General features: G+C 45.6%; 1 protein-coding gene across 3 annotated transcripts in view; it reads right to left on the bottom strand.

Moving 5' to 3' along the window:
• The window catches only part of agap3 (ArfGAP with GTPase domain, ankyrin repeat and PH domain 3), a 115,983-nt gene that overhangs the window by 4,619 nt on the left and 92,188 nt on the right, over window positions 1-19,176 (bottom strand). For all 3 annotated transcript variants that reach the window (XM_076021577.1, XM_076021578.1, XM_076021576.1), the window contains exons 14-17: window positions 12,697-12,851; window positions 12,258-12,348; window positions 10,944-11,166; window positions 295-550 (exon numbers count right to left, since the gene is read on the bottom strand). In XM_076021577.1, coding sequence (XP_075877692.1) covers window positions 295-550; window positions 10,944-11,166; window positions 12,258-12,348; window positions 12,697-12,851 — 725 coding nt within the window. The remainder of the gene's footprint in view (window positions 1-294; window positions 551-10,943; window positions 11,167-12,257; window positions 12,349-12,696; window positions 12,852-19,176) is intronic.

The following is a 19,176-nucleotide window of genomic DNA, read 5'->3' as shown; positions in this document are numbered from 1 at the left end:
CATATGTAGTATGCTATGATTGATTACATTTGGTGCATATTGCAGTAATCCAAAGTGTCAAGTCTCAGTTGTGTTGGGTTTTTGCTGAACCACTACTTCTCCTTGGATAACAGGTACCAATGTTAGCCAATGCCATTTTGCCACAAATATGGTGTTGGTCAGGATGTCAAGGGTTTGTCATCCCATCCCAAGGTGTGTTTGATTCCGAGTGATTTTTGTATACCTGCACACCCCACATACTTTTTCACTGAAGATATAAAGTATGAAGTGCAAAAGCTATGTGACTGAACTCACCCAGATGAGCAGCTGAGTAATGACCACGTTGGCCATCGCGCAGGAGAGGTGCAGAGCTGTGCGTCCGTCTCCGTCCCCGTAGGTCTCGTTAACCTCCTCCTTGGTGCCGTGTGCCAGCAGCAGCACCACAAACCTCAGGTCATCTTCCACCACGGCGCGTAGCAGCTGCTGCCCCAGGGGCACATCCGACTGGGGGAGGCCCACCAGGAACAGCTTCTGCTCGTACTTGGCTCGGATCCAGCGTTCTTTCTCCTCCCTGGAGGAAAGGAAGTGACAGGGACAGCTCGGGTCAGGCAGGAAGTGGTGGACGTGGCGACGATGTCGCGAGAGATTGGGAACTTAAGGTGTAAGAACTTTGGAAACAGAGAACTGGTAGTTTGGTGGCAGTTATTGACAGAGGAAGGCAAGGGGTGAGGACGGAGCGCAAACACACAAGGGAAGGATTATTGTAATTGGCCGGAGAGACTCGCGAATGTAAAGTGACATTTCCAGACTGATTTGAGCACGGGAGAAGGCAGTGGCCTCCGCTATCACAGTGGGAAATAATAGAGCGAGATTGGCTGCAGAGATGTCAGAATGCCAAAGGGCGCGATGCTGAGGGCAACATTCCACTTTCTGGCGATTACGGTCGACAGTGTGACGGTTGGAGCCTGGCCTGCTTTCTAAAGGTTACACATCCCGAACAGCATGTCTGCCGCAGACAATACGGGCAGAAGGGGGATGTATTTTTTTTTTTTTATTATCAGCGCTGTCGGCTGTCAGTCTCAACTGGTGGATCCCCCTCCACAAAAGCGGCTGTGTGACTGCAAGCCCAGACCTCCCTCGGGGGCGGCTGGGCCCGGAGTCAGATCGATGGGGCTGAATGGCAGCCAGAGAGGGATGGAGGGATGCGGCGGCTCCTTCGCTCCAGCAAGTAGCAGAGAAAAGAAACCGTGGGGAAGGCTCCCCCTCCTCTATCGCCTGGCGGAACTCTATCTAGTGCTCTCCATCTTGACTCCCCTCCATTCATTCTCAAACTGTGCAAATAAGAAAGAAAAAGAAGAAAAATCAATATCAATAAGCCAATGACTGGGCATGCCCAGAGTGGCGCTAACCCGGTGACCCCGTCAGCCGGTGAGATAAGGGCAGCAGAAAAGGGCTGTTGTTTGGATGTGGTGGGTGAGTGACAGACAGGAGAGGGTTTGTACGGACAAGTTGAAGGCGACGCCCGCCGGAGTGACAAGGCTCCCGTGGGGGTTCTCTATCAGCAGGACTGAGGAGCGGCAGCATGACGGGAAACTGACACTCTGGACATCATCATAATCGACAAGAAAAAAAAAGGGCCACACATTCTAATTATCGACTCCAACTTTTAGATGAGCAATGAAGCAGCACACGGACCCATTAAATTACACAGAATTTATCATTTATTGTAATTCGAAGATTAGCGAGGGCCACGCACCGTATAACTGGATTCTTTTTGTTCCTGCTGCAAATCATTATAAATGGATGAGGACTCTATTGGTCTATTATATACCAGTTTTTACTATGCTACCTGTTTTCTTCTGTAGGCCCGTTAAAAAAAATTCACAAATAAAAAAAAAAAGTTTACTGTTATTATTATTGTTATCTACTAGTTTCACCAAATAAATGGGAAAGCTGTAAATGGTATTTGTCACAGACTATTTTAAACATCCTGGGAATCAGTCCTCTGATATGATGTCACAAGGGGCACTGATACTTCCTCTAGATTGGCAACAACCCAACCAGACGGCCTGGACCTATTTTTAGCCACTTACAAACAATTGGCTTGTTCAGCAAAGCACTGGTTTTGGCAGTATGTTAAAGCCAAACATATTTGCAGGAAGCAGCAAACACAGGCCTAAACATGCTTTTATTCATTTTTTACCATGGAAAGTGAAAACAAAACAGATTTGCAAATCTTCCTTAATTCTGTATAAATACTACATGATATAGTGAATAGTGCATATAATTCCAGGAGAAAACATGTCAACATGAGTCACTCTCCTTCGTCGCGACCTTTGCAGCTAGGTGTTGAAGCTATCAACCTACCAACAGACAGCAACCATTTTTAGAAGTGTACGTCAGCTGCCCTGCTAACTTTGCAGAGCATGCTCTCTCCCTCTCTCTCCCTGTCCCTCTGTCTTCCACAAAAGGGGACCTGGCACCACCCCAAACTGAAGGGCTGAGGACTCGCTGAAAGCCTCTGTCAACGTCAGAACACGGATTTACAAACTACGAAAGGGCAGCAATCAGATAATAAAAGTAACACTCCACATCTTCCAACAGTCTCTGAGTCATTTTCAGTTGGAGAGCATATGGGCACATTTCAAGAGGGGAAGTTCGTCACTGAACTATACGAAAGTCTTCTTTAAGATGTGGGTATTATGTGAGCAACAAAACAGCCCTAATGGCAGGCAATTACATTGGCTCAGAGTTTTATTGTGCAAGCCCTCCATTAATCCCCACTCAGTCATTATGTGAGGACAAGCCTGTTAGCAAATCAATTGGCCTTATACTAGCGGACTGCTTGTGACAGGAAGGGGCTGTCCCGCCTTCCCATCTTATTTCCGGTGAGTAACATTCCGTATTTCCCCACTGAAACCTTAACTGCAGTCCTAAAGACATGAAAAAAAAACCTTCAACAATAAATCCACGTATTCTTCGGGGGTTAAAAAAAACAAAACATCTATTGAGCACTTCTGTGGTCCAAAGTTTGTCTCAGAAAGCTAGCCCATGAATGAGATGCAGAATGTGTAGAGCCCAGTGCATTGATATGAGCTAAATGAGGCAGAAAGTTGGCACCAAGATGTGAAGCAAAAAAAGGCTGAAGAGGGCCATTAAGAAGACGTCAACATCTCAGAAAGGAGCCCCGAGGACACTTTGTTATCCTCCGCTACAGATTCAGCCCTGCAGACCTGAAGGAAAGCACCGCCTCTCTCGCCGCTGACGCCAAGCGCTTAATGCAAGCCGTACTCCTCCTCACATCAGCTATTAGGAGAAACAAAACAATGTGAAATCCAAAAGTGTTTTTGTGTTCTTTTTTTAATTTCCAAGCAGCCTCCACTTGAAAGAAAAGCTCCTGAAGAGAACTGAAATGGTAATCCCACCTCTGTCTTTTGTTTGGAACAGAAAAAGCAATGCAAACAGAGGTAGCCTTTAGACAGTCGGGAGGGGGGAGGGGGCGGGAGCTGAGACTCTAGAGAGATCGCTTCCTCTCTGCAGGAGGAAGAAAAATAAAATTAGCAAATTTAGCATGTCAAAGCACCGGGACAGAGGGGGGTGGAGGGACTGGACAGAGGAGAGTCTTCAAAGACGGGATATTTGGGGATTCCGACTGATCCAGCAACCTGAAACATACAAGCATCGATGGCACCGTCGGTTTCCTCCAGCCTTGGTACAGCTTTGGCGCATGCTTGCTCTAAATTTCTCTGTTGCTTGGGGGACAGGGGGGAGCTGGGGTTCCCAATAAAAATGCCTGTGTCTCCTTCGACCGAAAAACAAGCTGCTTCAGCTCTGCCAAGAGCTCTAACCCAGAGTGATCTCGACACTTTACGACCCAATGTTATTTCAAAAGTTATTACAAAGTGCGCAAGGCAAAACATCAGAACTGTATGCTGGGTTCTAGGTTGGAAATGGGACTCGGGTCCTGAGCTGGTATCCCCTTTCATTTGCCAATGCGAAGAGCACGGAGATAAAGGCAGCCTTAACAGTAGAGAAAGGCCTCTTTTCCAATTCTATTAGAACTCTGTCCTTTCACTTCTCCGCTGAGCAATGGATCCTGACCCTGACTTAATTAAGTGGCAAATGGCGGAATGATTCTCCTAAAACCCAGCCCACGGAGTCAAGAACACATGACTGGACTCAAATAAAGAGGGACAAACAAGGATAATTAGTCAAGCTTGAAAGACAAAGGCGAGCAGGAATCCAGAAGAAGGGAAAGGGAAACTGAGACAGCAGGGGCGGAGCCAGCCGGGTAGTAGCCACAAGGCTGGCCAATCCCATTGCCCGCCATAAAGGTGCATTGGTCCGACGGGGGTGGGGGGCAGGGAGGGTGTCCGTCCCACCACATGTCCATCTTTCAAACCCATGCAGAGTCGTCCTGAACAATCAAAGCTTCCTGGGGCTCCTCCCACTTTTCTGTAATGGTCCAACTTGGTGGCGGACACATCAAATAGGCGCAGTGAAGGGGAGAAATGGTTGAGTTGGGGGTGGAGGGGCTGGGTGGGAGTTCCAAGGGTTTGACCAGCTTGAACAAACCCCGGCAGGGTGGTGGTAACTCGTGTGGAAGCGTTTCCCATGCAGCCTCGCATCCACAAACCGAGGGGAGGGACGAGTTGGGGCGGGAGAGGGACGGCAGCAGAAAGACAGAGAGGGGGCTCGGAGGGGAAACGGCAGAGATGAACACAAAAAAACAGAGGGAAAAAAAAAACAGGGCACACAACGGGGACAGAGAGCAGGGCCCCAAAGCATCAAAGGTTGCTAGGGGCGAGAAATGAAGGAGCAAGACAGTAAACGTTGGAGCGAAAAGAGCAAAAAAAAAAAAAAAAAAAAGCCCCCCGCCTCTTTTCGCCATCCAGCCGGTACAGTGTGGTGGAGACGGAGAGGAACAGCTGCAGAAGAATGAAGACAAATATTTTTTACAAGCGCAATGGATGCCGCTCCACTTGTCTCCAAGAACAGATGAGGAGGATTCAAAAGGTGGCCGTGTCGACGTGGCTTACGGCGGTGGGGCGGGGGAGGTGGGTTGTAGGGGTGGATGACAGTGTCAGAGCATCTGGAGGGTCGCGGGCAGGCAGAGGCAAGAGACGAATATATTGTGACATTAATGAGGTTGTCAGACTCCTGGTGATGGAGTGGCTGCGTTTTTGTGCCAGGAAGACTAACACTCTTAAATGCTCATGCTGTTAACCCCTGCTGAACCCCCACCCCCACCCTCACCACCACCCCCCCATCCTCGCCTCTCACGCAGGGCCGAGGGGGATGGCAACACATGTCCCACTTGGTTCATCAGGCAGACCGCTTCACTTTAAAAAAAGGGAAAGTTCACCCGTCCCCTCAATTTGTGTGTGCGCCCGACACAGTGAAAATGGGGAAAAGGGAGATACAATTCCTACCAGAGAAAGTGCAATGCCGCACTGGACTCAAATGTGAAAAAAGTCCCCAGTCTAATTGTTTGTGGTTTGAAACACTCTACAGTTTGATTACCACCAATTTTTGATTATCTTTTTTTTTTTTAACCAAAATGTCCTCAGCCTCAGAGACAGAGTGCATGTTTGCAATAACTCTTGAAAATACAGTGGTGGAAATGTTTTTTGGACTCAACATCCATTTGTGATGTGTTGTGTTAAGAATCAATCTTATGTCTCCAAATACCCCCCCCCCTTTTTTTTTTAAATTTAAAAACAGTTACCCACAACCCACATGCTCCCACTTGCACTGTTCCGTGCAGGTCAAAACTGGAGGCTTGAGCGAGATAATGTCCCAAATTGGAGCCAATAGCCATGTCTTGAGCTACTTTGAGGCAAAACGGACTCCCACGTCCCACAGATACCACGAGACCTTGTTCGTTTTTAGCCACAATAGGCGGCCATTGTGCCGACAATGGGTGGGGAACAGCTATTTGGATTTGGCTCCACACACTGGAAAAATGTTGAGTTAGAAAATGGGTGAAATCTAATCTTTGGCAAACTAGGCCTTGAGCAAAAAAAAACTGTGAATATTGGTAGGAAACTGCGCGGTCTGAGTAGGTCATAAGTTAGTCTGTCTGTGACAGCTAAGCCCGCTCTGAAAACCCAGCGGCATGCGGACAATTAGCGGCGGCGGCACCACTTCTCACGCACAGGGCTAATTACTGACCTGTGGGTTTCATTTAGGGGAAGCGTGTGAGGGGAGAGGGTGCAGGAGAGGACACGGCGAGAGCCGGTCATGCATCCGTCTTAATTAATTACTCCTTCTCCTCAAGGGCTTCTGGCAAGGCAGGCCACTCTGAAAGCTCTTTGGAGAGTCCCCGTTCCGGCGCTTCTAACCTGTGAGTACCCCTGAAGTCTTTTTTTTGGGGGGGTTGGTGGTGGGCGGGGGGACTACGTTTGAGGGACCGAGGCCAAACGTGGAGCAGCGGAACCAAACGGCCGGAGCTCTGCCGAATCTAGAGCGCCAGCCAAGACCTTGGCGATGGGGAGGGAGGTGCAAGGGGTTAAGGAGGAAGGCGGCCCGGGCCAAGTTTGGAGAGGTTAGCGGCGTGATTCATTTTTATTACCACGCAGCCCCTGCAGGCGGCAGGAGCGGCAAATTATTTCTGAAACAAAGTGGAGGGCTCTCATCAGAGCTATTACCTGCCTGTAGCCCAGGGCGGCGCAGAGCCTGCAGAGGGTGACAGTGAGAGGCCCGCGTCAGTGAGGGATAGCCGTCCACATCCGTCCACGCTCCAGGACATCTAGTCCAAATGAGAACTGGCGTCTCTGTGCGTGCGTGTGTGTGTGTGTGTGTGTGTGTGTGTGTGTGTGTGGATGTGTGGCGGTGAAAATGATTGGGAAGTGAGTCTGTTGGACCTCCCCCCACGCCATCCGTGTAAATGGTCTGTGGTGTTTTCTATCACAAACATGCCAAGCAATTAGAGGTGACGCGCAAAACACAATGACTCGCAGGCGCTAATTAAAAGAGCAACTCCGCCTCGAATCGCTGTGTGCGGGCATCAGCGATGAGGCAACCTTTTTTTTTTTTTTTGCTCCTCTCTTTTCTTAAATAATGAGAGCAAATACAGCCGAGCTTAAGTGAGGCGTCCATTTATAAAGAGTATTACTGTTTAGGAATTTCTTTAGAAAGTACAGAGGTGTCAAGCTTTGCAGCGCATGTCTTTATTAACAGGCAGTTGATGGTGTTTTTCATTATGAGCCACTCCATGTCCATGTTGTCCAAGCAACCTATATGTGCCTCCAGCCTGTGATGTCAACGGGGAACGTGCATCCTTCACTCCACTTCCTTTGCTTGATTGACCCTTCAGAAAGCTGAAACACGCAATTCTGGAATTCAGCCCTTTGTGATGTCACAAGTGAGAGCCACAGTTTGAGGTGGAAGCTAAAGCTTGGAGTGTTCCTCCAAGATAAATAAACTTCTTCTTCTTCTTTTTTTTTTAGATTACCAATTTTTTTTTCATTTTGTGATGATTAATGATAGGACCAAAACTGTAAAAACTGTGGTTTTAAACATGTGATAATGCGAGACTATTAACATGCACATTTTGCCAAGCTGTGAGAGGAATCACTATAAAAAAAACACTATAAATCATTTTGTAAAAATGAATATTTCCACAAAAAATGAACACTGCAGTCTGCAGACTGGAAACTTTTGCTAAAAGATGAAACTTGGTTGATGATTGATAATATTAGGGCTTCCACCGAGCCCGGGAGACACAGTGAGTTCCGCAAAGGAAGAAAGTTATCTACCGCAATATTGTTATATTTGCATTGCTATATTATGTTTCTCTCAGGTAACCCAAACGAACAGAGATCACATTAGGTATCAATGGTACATAATAAGAAATTACAAAAATTATAACACTGGAAATAAATTGACAATAGTTCCTGTTGACTTAAATCAGGCGACACGTATGAACGTGAACATAAAGGTGGATGTAAATAAGCATCTTGGCGTCCGGCACGCCTGCAGTGAGTTCTCGCCCCATCCGGAATATCATAAGCTAAACCAATCTTGTGGATGAGCGCTTTTAAGTTACATTTTAAAAATGCAAGCGATAAAACTAGCCGTGCAGGAGACATTCAATCAGACAGTGAGCTGATGCTCAGGTAGTTACTGAGTCGTTTAGATTAGGTGTCACTAATGTTTAGTGGGATTCGGGAGCCATATACTGCCTGCGTGCCATCACAAAGCTGCTCCATGTCACCGCCATGACACAATTAAAATCCCTCCCTGCATGTGCCCCGCTCGAGCTCAGGTGGAGCATTCGCTGACAGCAACTCAGGTCGGGATTTGTGGCGCAATATAAAACAATGAAATGAACAAAAGAAAAAAACAGAACCAAACAAAGCAGGTTTTAATTCATCATCCGTGATGGAGGAAAAAATCATTTTGGACCGTTTATCCCACGAGGCTACATTCTTCTCACAGCGATATAATCAACTCAATAACCAGTGGCCAAATGCCATTGTTACAACTGCTGTGTTTTGTCTGAAGATTAGTTGTGCCACAAATGAGATTTATTTCTTGACAGGGAAAAGTAATGGAGATGCTGCTTCAGGATAAGATCGGATTCTTTTTTTTTTTTTTTCTCTCCCCTTGACGATGAAGAACCTTCAAGCCAGAGGCGACACGGGGACTGACAGAAGTAGGGAGAGGAATCAACATCAATAATCTTTCATCAAGTCCGCAGAGCAACCACTTTGGCACGAATACCATTCAATAAATAACTGTAGGCCATCATTCAGTTGTGAACTGGATGGAGAGTGCAACACAATGGCCCGGCTGAAGACTGCCAGCAAAATGAGGAAAAATGAAAACAAAGAATCAGAATGGAAATAGTTTGAAAAAAAAAATGATATTGTTATTGTTCAAAAGCAGGCACATTAGAAGCGGTGTGCAGTGCACTACAAATATGGATCATGTGTCACCTCAACTATTCCTCCTGCCACAAACTTTAACCTTAACTCTTGACAATAAAGTTTTAGATTACCACCCAACTGTCGGAATAAAAATAATTGCCATTCATCCACCGGTGAATAAGCTCAGACCTTACGAATACAATTAGAAGCAGATGTTAAATTCAAATCTCCCATCTCCCAAAAAATCCTAATCTATATTCTACTAAAGATATGATAAATCACAGTCTGAACATCACCACACATCCTCATAAAAGATTTGCTAATTCTCCGCGACACTCGTAGCAGCAGCTGAAACGTTGTCACACTGTCGTTACGTCACTTTTGTGTAACAAAGTTCCCGAGTGCGATGTTGAAACAACCGGCAGCCAGCAGGTAGCGCCTACAGACAGTCTGTGCTGTGACAGACAGAGCGATGACCCGGGCCTGTGTGATGGATACGTGACACGGCACCTCGGGGGCCTCGGGCCCGGCTCTCGGGGTGCGGTTAAGCCATAATGGTGTGCTTAATTACCTGCACAGCCACACAGCAGGTCATTAGTCAGCCCGGGACATGAGGTCTCACCTGTCACCAAGAGATAAACAATTCTACCAGCAGATGTAGGTGCCTCAGAAGGAAAGAGAGGGCAGCTAGTCTTTGGTGTAGGGCGGCAGGCAGCGCATGGTGAAGTAAAAAGTGCAGTCAGTACAGAGTTGTCAATAAGTGCTAATCTGATTTTTTATTATTGTCATAGTGGGTAAAAAAGTTTTGGATTGTCCAGAAATTTTAAGCAATGTCAAATATTATGATGGAATAATTGGGAAAAAATTCTTCTTTGTGTTGGGCTGCATCAGATCTCGCTGGAACATCCAGTCCAGACCCGGATGTAGCAGCGCATGAACCGAAGGGAGCCTGCGGGTTAATGTGGGTGACTGCACTGAAAGAAATTGCACGACTGCACTTGGAAACTTGAGTGTGATTCTTAATGTGTAACGAAAGCATGACGCGTCGTGAGCGTCTTGATTTCGAGCAGCGGCAAAAAGATCCTGCGGTTTTTGTGGATCTACGCGCGTGTGACGTCTTGATTAGCGCCTACATGCCGGCTGACGGAGATGATGGATTTGGAAGTAGTCAGGGCATTTATCAGGCGCCTGTGAAATGATGTCACGCCGACACAACAGCCACTTGGTGACTTATGGTTTACAAGTGAAATGGGCAGGAGGAGGGCAGGCCGGCAGGAGGAGGCAGCTGCTGGGGATCCACGCAGACACAACAGAGACGCTGGGATCAGCAGAGGTGGGGAGGAACCAAGTACAAATACTTTGTGACTTGTACTAAGTAGATTTTTTATGCATCTGTTCTTTACTTGAGTATTTCTTTTTCTGACAACTTTTTACTTTTACTCCCTACGTTTGCACACAAATATCTGTACTTTTTTTAATCCTTATATTTGGGAAAAACATTTTTGTTACTTTTGTGCTTAAAAGTCTAAAATTTAAATTAATTAATTTAAAATAGACAAATTCTGTTAAAAGTAAATAACTTATACTCATTATAGCTGTTGTTGTTTGATGTGGAGCTTTTTGAACTCTGCTGTTGTGTAGTTAAATATAAGAGATTAGAGATTATTTTAGAGTTCCTCAGTTTTGGGGTCACTATTTCAGTACAGAGAAAAATAAAAATGGGGCAAATAACATTGGTAATTGTTATTGTAAATGCATATGTATGAAACATCATTAATTGTGAATTATTATTTTTTTTACTTTTTACTCAAGTACATTTCAGAAAGTGTACTTTCTTTCAAGTAAAAGAGATAAATCAGTACTTTTTTTTTTACTTTACTCAGTACAGAATGTGAATACTTTTGCCATCCTCGAACCCGTCCTCGGCTCGGCATAATGACACGTGCGGACCCCCGCTGATTCTTATGGAGCGTTCTGTTGTACCGGCTCTGCTGAAATGCGTCTGTCTAATAAACGGCGGCTTCTCTCCATTAGCCGCCTCATTCTATAATCCCGCTGCACTTCATTAGGCTACACCTGCACTCCGCTCACCTGGTGCAGTCGCTGCCCGGCTTGCTGTAGCCCTCCAAGGCGCCCTCCCAAACGCTGTTGGCCATGGTGTTGCCGATGGCTGTCATCACCATGCTGAGCTCCACCGGCCAGTCGTCCAGGTCCAGCGAGCGGACGCGGGACAGGTGCGTGCCCAGGTTCCGGTGGATCCCGGAGCACTCGATGCACATCAAGGCTCCCAGGTTGAGACTGGCCCAGTCCGGGTCTGAGGGTCGGAGGGAAGGAAAGCTCAGTACAACGACAGACTTGTGATATGCAACCAGGATTTTTGACTTTAACCTTGACTGTGACTAGATTTCAAACTTGATGATTTGTTTTCAAAAACATATATATTTTTTTAAGTTATGGAAATATAGGTTAAGCGAGATGTAACAGGCCAGAGGAGATCTTCTCTTGTCTTCACAACCTTTAGATTGTAAATAATAATGTTTGTATAAATGTTTGTATTATATAAAAATTGTATAATTGATCCTGAAACTAAACAGATAAAATCAAACTGATGTAAATAGTGGTAGATATAAAAAAAATACAGAAGTTAGAATAAAATACAAAATCAAGAGGTGGAATAATCAAATGACTTCCTATAAATGACAAGAGCTGTCTGATTGTATTATAACATGTATGGGCAAACTATGGCCCGGGGGCCATATGCAGCCCGTTAAGCTTTTTAATCCGACCCGATGAACTTCAAGAAATGATATTAATAGTAAGTAAGTCATAAAACAGCTGTATTTCATCCTTTTTTTTAGTGTTATAAGAGCCATTTCAATAAAGAGCTAAACACAGTGGGGCTTCAAAGACATGTTTTGTGGTAACTTTGTTTTTGCTCATTTTCAATTGACATTAAAGCTACATATGTTTTCTACACATCTGTCATATGTATTTATAGGCCCCTCTGTCAAATTTTAGAGCCCATTATGGCCCACTGGTCAAAAGGTCTGCCCACCTCTGTTTTATAATCATTACATGAGAAAAAGGAAACCTGAACTAATCCTGAGTTTTTTTTAATAACAGAACTGGGACCGTTTATGCTATAACTGTGCGGTACCTTTGTTGTACATCAAAAAAATGAAAAATCACAAAATATCAAACATACATCACCTGTATTAAAACATGCCATTTGTCTCTGTGAGGTGTTATGCAGTCATTAAGTGACTGAAAAATCTGTAAAAATCACACAAACTCAAAGTCGCAAAAATAAACTTGTTGGAAGTGGGAATGTTTCGAGAGTTGGGTTTTTGTGCTGGAGCTTTATTATGTGGGGAATCAACTGTGTTGACGGATGAGGATACTCACTCGGCGCGTCACAGTCCACACAGAAGCTGTTCCCCCTCACGTTGCGTATGGACTGAATGACCATGGCGTCACTTTGGCTGCCTAACCGTGACTGCAAGGGAGAAACGAAGGAGGGCAGAATGAGCAGATTGTTTGAGGAGCCAATAAAAAAGAGAGACGAACGGAGGTACAGTAAAACCAGTGAGAAGAGTGGAAGAAGAGGAGGGGAAACATGAATATGAAAATGAGGCTGCGTCTCCCCAGCATGCTGACACAAGCCGGGTTCTATCTCTGATGTCTGTCACTTCTAATAAGAGATCCCCCCACACACGGCGCTGCACCTGTCTGACAACCTCCCACACGTGACAGCTTGAAGCGGGTGAGGGCGGGGCGAGCACAGCGAGCACGGCTGAGCGTGAATCTAAATGAAGACTGGCGGCGCTCGGCATCGTGCGCGCACCTTGTTCTTGACGCTCTCGCAGGACTGCAGACTGGCGAAGATCTGGCTCTCGATGGCCTGCACCCACAGCTCCCGCTCCTCGTACGTGGACGCCTCGAAGTTCCACGTCTGGCCGGTCAGCGACACGATGATGAACTCGAAGGAGTCTTCTTGCTCTGGAGGGGCAAAGACAAACACAGAGAACATGGGGTTGGTGGACACAGTTCAGGGAGCCATATTCCCTTCACTCCATTCTCCTTGTGTTGAACCTGGAACCACCTTCAAGCAGGATTTTTTTTTTTTTTTTATCTTTTTTGGGGGATTTTTTTGGGAATGTTATTGTCCTGGAGATTTCTTTATTATTATTTTCTTTATTTTTTATTTTTTTTTTACCATTTACAATTCACAATGCCATTAAACGCCCGGTGTGTGAGATTTAGCAGCATCTAATGGTCAGAAAGCACATTGCCAACAGAAATCCCTGTTCCCTGACATCCCACTGGAGCTCACAATAGTTCAGCATTGAAAAATAAATCAAAAAACAATGGAAAAGGTGAAACACATTTCAAGAATTTCACCTAGAAATTCAACACATTTCCGCAAAAATAATCCCAAGAGCACCTTGTATGGCAACTCTTGTAGTTGGAATTGATTGGTTACAATTGTGGCAAACTGTAGTATTTAAGACACGGTTTTACATCTCTGAATAAAGAAACAACTCGTAATAGAATGATCAGCTTACAAAAATTCAAAGAGACTGTGTGCCTTTGCCAATAACGCAAAATCCAACCCAACAGCCAGCAGCTTATTTTCCTCAGCATGCAACCATCAGCTTCCTGCACACTGAAAACTACAACCTGCCTCTTAAACAGCGACTCAGTTTTGTCCCCCCTACCTCCCCTCCTCGCTCTTTGTGTTTAACTAAGATTTATGAAAATGTCACCTGTCGTTTTCAAACAAGAGGACTGACACAACATATGTTCCAACACATGCTGTAATGCCTCTGCTGTTCGGAAGTCATTCATTAACTCTGTACTGTACAACGTGACTCGTGTAACGTCTCTGCTCTGTGCGCGGAGCCAAATGATTTGTAATTACCTAATTATGTCTATGCAAATAGTCATCTAATTTGCATAAAGCATGCTTGGAGGACTGGAGGCGAGCTGAGGCGACGGGAAGGCTTCTCTGTCCCGGGGCGATTCTGCTTTTCCATCTATTTTAAGTCGGAGTGGAGGCTGCGTTTAAAAAACGTTTTTTAAAAACAAGATGAATTCAAAACATGATTTAATTCACTTTTTTATCTCTTCTTAAATGAGAGGGATTGTTTTTCCGTAAAGAACAAAATAATTGTGGCGATGATGATGACGACGATAATAAAATCACCAGGAGAACCTGAAACCTGAACCAAGCGGCTACGCTTTGTAATTGCAATCAATCTGGCCACCTCGGTGCGAGACGGCGTGCTGCGCCGGAGATGACAGATGTCTGACGGACGCCACTAATGTAGCAACCCCTGAGCAGGGGGCGGAGGGCCGGCTCTTCAGGGGGAAAGCAATAATCCAATTAGCTCGACACCGACTTCAATTATCTGATTCAGTTTGTGTAATCGACTACAGGTCACAGAGAATCAATAACGGCTCTGAGGCCTCTTTATTTAGAGGTGGAGTTACAGAAAAAAAAAGTAGGGAATCTGTGTGGATGGCGAGGATTAAAACGGTAAAAAATATGTGTTTGATGGAATGGAAACGTTCAGGAGAAAGTGACAGAATGAGAGAAAAAGCAGGAGAGGTTGATTAGCTGCGGTCCAAATCAATGTTTTCCATCGTCCAATATAACTTTAGGGACAATAACTAATACATCTCATTATAATCTGCAGCTTCCAGACACAAACGTTGCACTCGCCGTTGCCTGTTTTCATCTTTGGGAAAAAAAACAACAACAAAAAAAAACCAAACAAAAAACTCAAACACAGCTAATTATTCTGTTGGCTGGCCAGCCAATAAATTGGAGGCATTAAAACACTTTCATTATGGAGATTAAAAAAGGGACGGATGGCTGCCTTCTTAAACTGATGAGTGTACAAACGGAGAACAAATGTAATTCGGCTTCCGTCGCAACGCTAAAGAGCGGAAAGCAGCAGGAAACGCTGACGTGTGAGCCAGGTGCTGCCGCTCAGTGCGGCTGCCGCGCGCCGAAATCAGCGCCGAGGGGGCGGCAATTCACTGCCGTGAGCCGCGGCGCTCCCGCCGCCTGGCGCAAGCATGCGGCCGAGGTCGGCGTCGTCTCCTCGCAGACACTTCATCTGAGCGTGAGCGGCGTGTCAGAGCGCAGCCGTCTCGCTCGTGCCTGTCACGACAGCCTCGCGACACGAGCCGCTTATTAGCCGGAGGAACGTCCCATTAACACCAGCGCGAACCTGCCGACCACGTCCACCAGACGCGGCAGTCTACAAGTTTTCTGGCAATTAGGAAATAATTGACACGAGCAATTTAAAGCACCGGCAAAGAAACGGCGGCAATTATGCTGAATCAACTTGGCCGAGTCGCCTAATGGGAAATCAATAAGGCCGCATAGAGGACGGAGCAGGGTGGATATATTTGTCATAGTAAAAGTCACCATGAAAAAAATCATCATGAAATAATCCCCAGTTCTAAACTTCCCGACCGACTAGATTTAGAGACATAATTAGAAGTTGAAATGTTCCGTGTGTTAGATTCGGCAACATCTGATGGTCAGAAAGCATTTTGCAGACTATGATAATGATAAATAATAATGTTAATCCCGGTTTTCTTGATCTCCCCACTTTTCTTATATGAGCTGTGATATCATGGTATCTCATGACATCTTACCTTCCACAGTGCTTTAAAGGATTCACCCAATTGTAGCTTTGCAAATTTTTTTCCCCCCCTGTTACTACTATTTTCTGCTTCTTCTTCTTCTTTTTTTCTTCTTTTTTTTTAATTATCATTAAATAAAGACAGTACTGGCTATGATTATGGCGCCGCAGCTTGGGGCCTGCTGAAGGTGATTGTTTGACCTGGAAACCAAGGTGTGAGCCGGGGGAGGACAGAGGGCAGGTGACTGGAGGCCGGTGATTCCTCTATCGCCGCGGACGAGCAGCAGATGCACCGACAAGGACCTGTGGAGCAGATTAGCACCTGGGGGAGGAATGTGCCGCCGAGTCCAGCTGTGCCGCCGACATGGCAGGTAGCATCTATTCCGTCTGAGCCTCTCCGAGACCATCGGGGACCCGTGTGACAAGAGAGGACTCGCAAACAGCTCTCAGCCTTGAGGACTTCTTTTCTTGTCAGGCTTTTTTCTTTGTGTTGTTTTTTTTTGACGGAGACGCGACAAGGTGCGAGAAGTGGCGGTGGCAGCGAGTGGCGTTGCGTCGCACGCACCCATGCTCGCACGCACGCGCGCCATCGGGCCACTCACTTAAAGAAGTGCTCGCTGTTCCCGTGAATTAACGAGCAGTTGGGAAGAACAGGCCAAGGCGGTGCCATCTGTAAATGTCACAGGCGCTGCTTGCTCATTTTACACATCATTAAAGCCAATATTCCTAACCTGTATCAGAGCAATCAGGAGCAGGCCATTACTGCGACAGGGGCCCCGGGGGAACCACGACCAAACTCCGAGAGAAGAGAGGAGAGGGGAGGGGAGATAGAGCACACGCTTTATCTCTCTCTCTCTCTCTCTCTCAAGCACACACACACACACACGCACGCACACGTTTTCTGCACACATGCCCAAACAAACAGGAAGGACACCTTCCGACACGAGGCAAACACATGAAAACACTGCGACGGTACCACTACCTCTTTAATAGCCGCCGCATTTAACAACAGAGCCGAATGAAAACGGCGCCAATTATACATGTTTCTGTGGGCAGTGTGTACGGAGCCCCAAATGAGAATCTTGTTATTCCTCTCCCTCCACCACGCCGTGGCACTCGGGAAAGCTAAGCCATTACAAGAGCGGAGGCTCCAGGGACAGCTTTGGGAAATGAGAGCGAGCCGGGGAGTGACAAAACAAAGTATTGAGATAAACACCCACCATTAGCACAGGCTGTTAAACCTCCATTTCCTAATCCTCAGCTGGACTCCAGAGGATATTAACCCTTGCTTTGCTAAGGACATCGGGGAGGACCGCAAGACAGTCCATGCAGGACAACCTGTCATGTGATGACAGCGACTTTGTTTGTTTTTTCTCTCCTGATCTCAACCTGACGTGTGCAGATGAAGACGGCCAAGCGATTGGCTATTGACCCGTACGGTCGACATTGATCCAGATTACGACTGATAACTTTAAAGTCTTTGCCACCTTGATCGATGCCTTGGTATGCTGATGCCCGTTTGGTGCAGAGTCAAGTTTATTTTTTTTTTAATGTAAAGTAAGTTTTAGTGAATGGTCCACAGGCACTGCCGATGTAAATGCACTAGAGATGTCTGCAAGTGCAAGTGCATTCCTCCCTTGTCCGCATTGTTTTCATGCCTGATCCTTGCTTAAAAAGCATTAAAGTAAAGTTAAAAAAATCTTTATAATATTTTTTGATGTAAAATATCTAAATATTGAGCTGAGCTATGCTAGTAGCCTAAACAACTTTTATCGCAACACAGTGTAGTGTATTCACATTATTCACTGTCCACTCAACCACACTAACCTGTGCAGAAAAGCAATGATATATCTAAATCTTTATTATTTAATTACCGTATTACAGTGTAATCCATGACAAAAGGAGAAGCTAATTCGCCAAGAAGTTTAGGCTTTTCTTTTTTTTTTTTAACCATGGCAGGAGGTTTGTGTATTGTATTTTATGCATGTGCCAAACACACTGACACACTCAAAAAAGTTTTTCTATTAGCTATGCTACCAAGTGGCAAAAGAAACAATAAACCACATCACTTCCTCAGTCATTTTCTCATTATTGACATTTCAGTGAGGGTCTTTTTTACCTACTTTAAAACCAATTCAGTCAATACACACCCTTCCCCAAAAAATAATCACTTGATTAAAAGCTGTAATTGCATTGTTAAATGCCAAATATGAAGATGATTAACTAACTGATGATAACAGTTGATGAGAAAATGGGATTCATCCCATCTCAGGCTGACACCAATGCATCTTCAAGCATATAATCTTGAAGGACTAGAGGTGTTAATCACGGTCAAAACTACTATGAACTTCACCGGACGTGGCTCGTTTCAACATCTATTAGCACATTCGCACCTCCTGCACTTTACAAAGCAGCTCCATCTGATTTACGAGAGCCCAGTGCAAGTAAACATCTTAGTCCATAAAAGCAGAAGAATCGAGAGTCTCTCGATTGCGCTGTCCCCCCATTTCAGCTCCTCCCATCCTGCTCACGACGAACGAGCCAAAGGAGAGAAAGAGAGAAAAAAAAATGCCCCCAAAAAAAAAACAAAAAAAAAAAACGATGAGCGTTTGATACACTTTCTTTAAAAGAGAAATACATTAATGATGCTCCCTGACAGTCTGCATTAATCAGAGAGGGCTCCCCCTGAACACGACTCTTTATCGGCCATCGATTTTCCAGTGGGTTTATGGCGAGCGACACGCCGAGAACGCTCGTCGCCGGGCGGCTGCTGGGAAACACATTACGGGGCTGTCACTTGTCTCGCCATGCATCCTGCATCATTCTTTAAGCACATGAGAAGTTCATTACAGCGCACAGCTCTGACAGACTATAGGATATTAGGGAATGTGTTCAGCGTGCATATCCCCGACACAGGGGCAGCGGCGATGCACGTTGCAAACATGCCTTTAAATTAATTACAGAGATGTGTGGCTTGCGCGCTGACACCCAGTGAACGCATACTAGAGCTCTTAATGTGACCAATGTGAAAATAAATAAATAAATAAATAATAGAACTCTGCAACATCAGTTCCTTTGTGTGGGTTTTCTCAATAGGTGCTGCTTTCATGGCTACGTCTATACACGTGCACAAATGTTTCATGTCCGCCTCTTCCCAACTGCACTTTGTAATAAGGTCCATCCAATCAAATCAGTGTTAACCCTTCACCTCATCCAATGATCTTATTCCACCTTGGCAATGCATCTGATATCACTGTCAAAAAGAAAAAAAAAAAATGCAACCTTGATTTCATTTCTCCTGATATTTATTTTTAACAAGAACAGTGATGTTGCTTTCACATGTGCCTGAAAACAAATCTGCCGCTGATTTAATAAAAGGCCGTGGGGTTTTTCTTCCCTCCCGTCCTTCAGCAGCCGTGAAAAGAGGTCCTGCTCAAAGTGCCACGTTTGGAAGTGACGGCGGCGCATCGACAGTCTCTTCCCGCTCTTGGCGTCCCGGATGTCCCGTGCACGCCCGAACCATTCCTCACCTTAAGACGTGCGACGCTGTTTTGATTTATGACGCTTCACAACCGCTAAAATTCAATTTCAGCCTGCGTCGCGCGCCTCTGATTGCCCCGTAAATGAGATAAACTGATGGCAATTTATTCAAGGATCGCACCTCT

The sequence above is a fragment of the Nelusetta ayraudi genome, unplaced genomic scaffold (assembly GCF_046127955.1).
Source record: "Nelusetta ayraudi isolate G7.1 ecotype Tasmania unplaced genomic scaffold, CSIRO-AGI_Nayr_v1 ptg000011l, whole genome shotgun sequence".
Classification (NCBI taxonomy): Eukaryota; Metazoa; Chordata; class Actinopteri; order Tetraodontiformes; family Monacanthidae; genus Nelusetta; species Nelusetta ayraudi.
The sequence above is the reverse complement of the archived record's forward strand: the minus strand, read 5'-3'. Positions and strand labels throughout refer to the sequence as shown.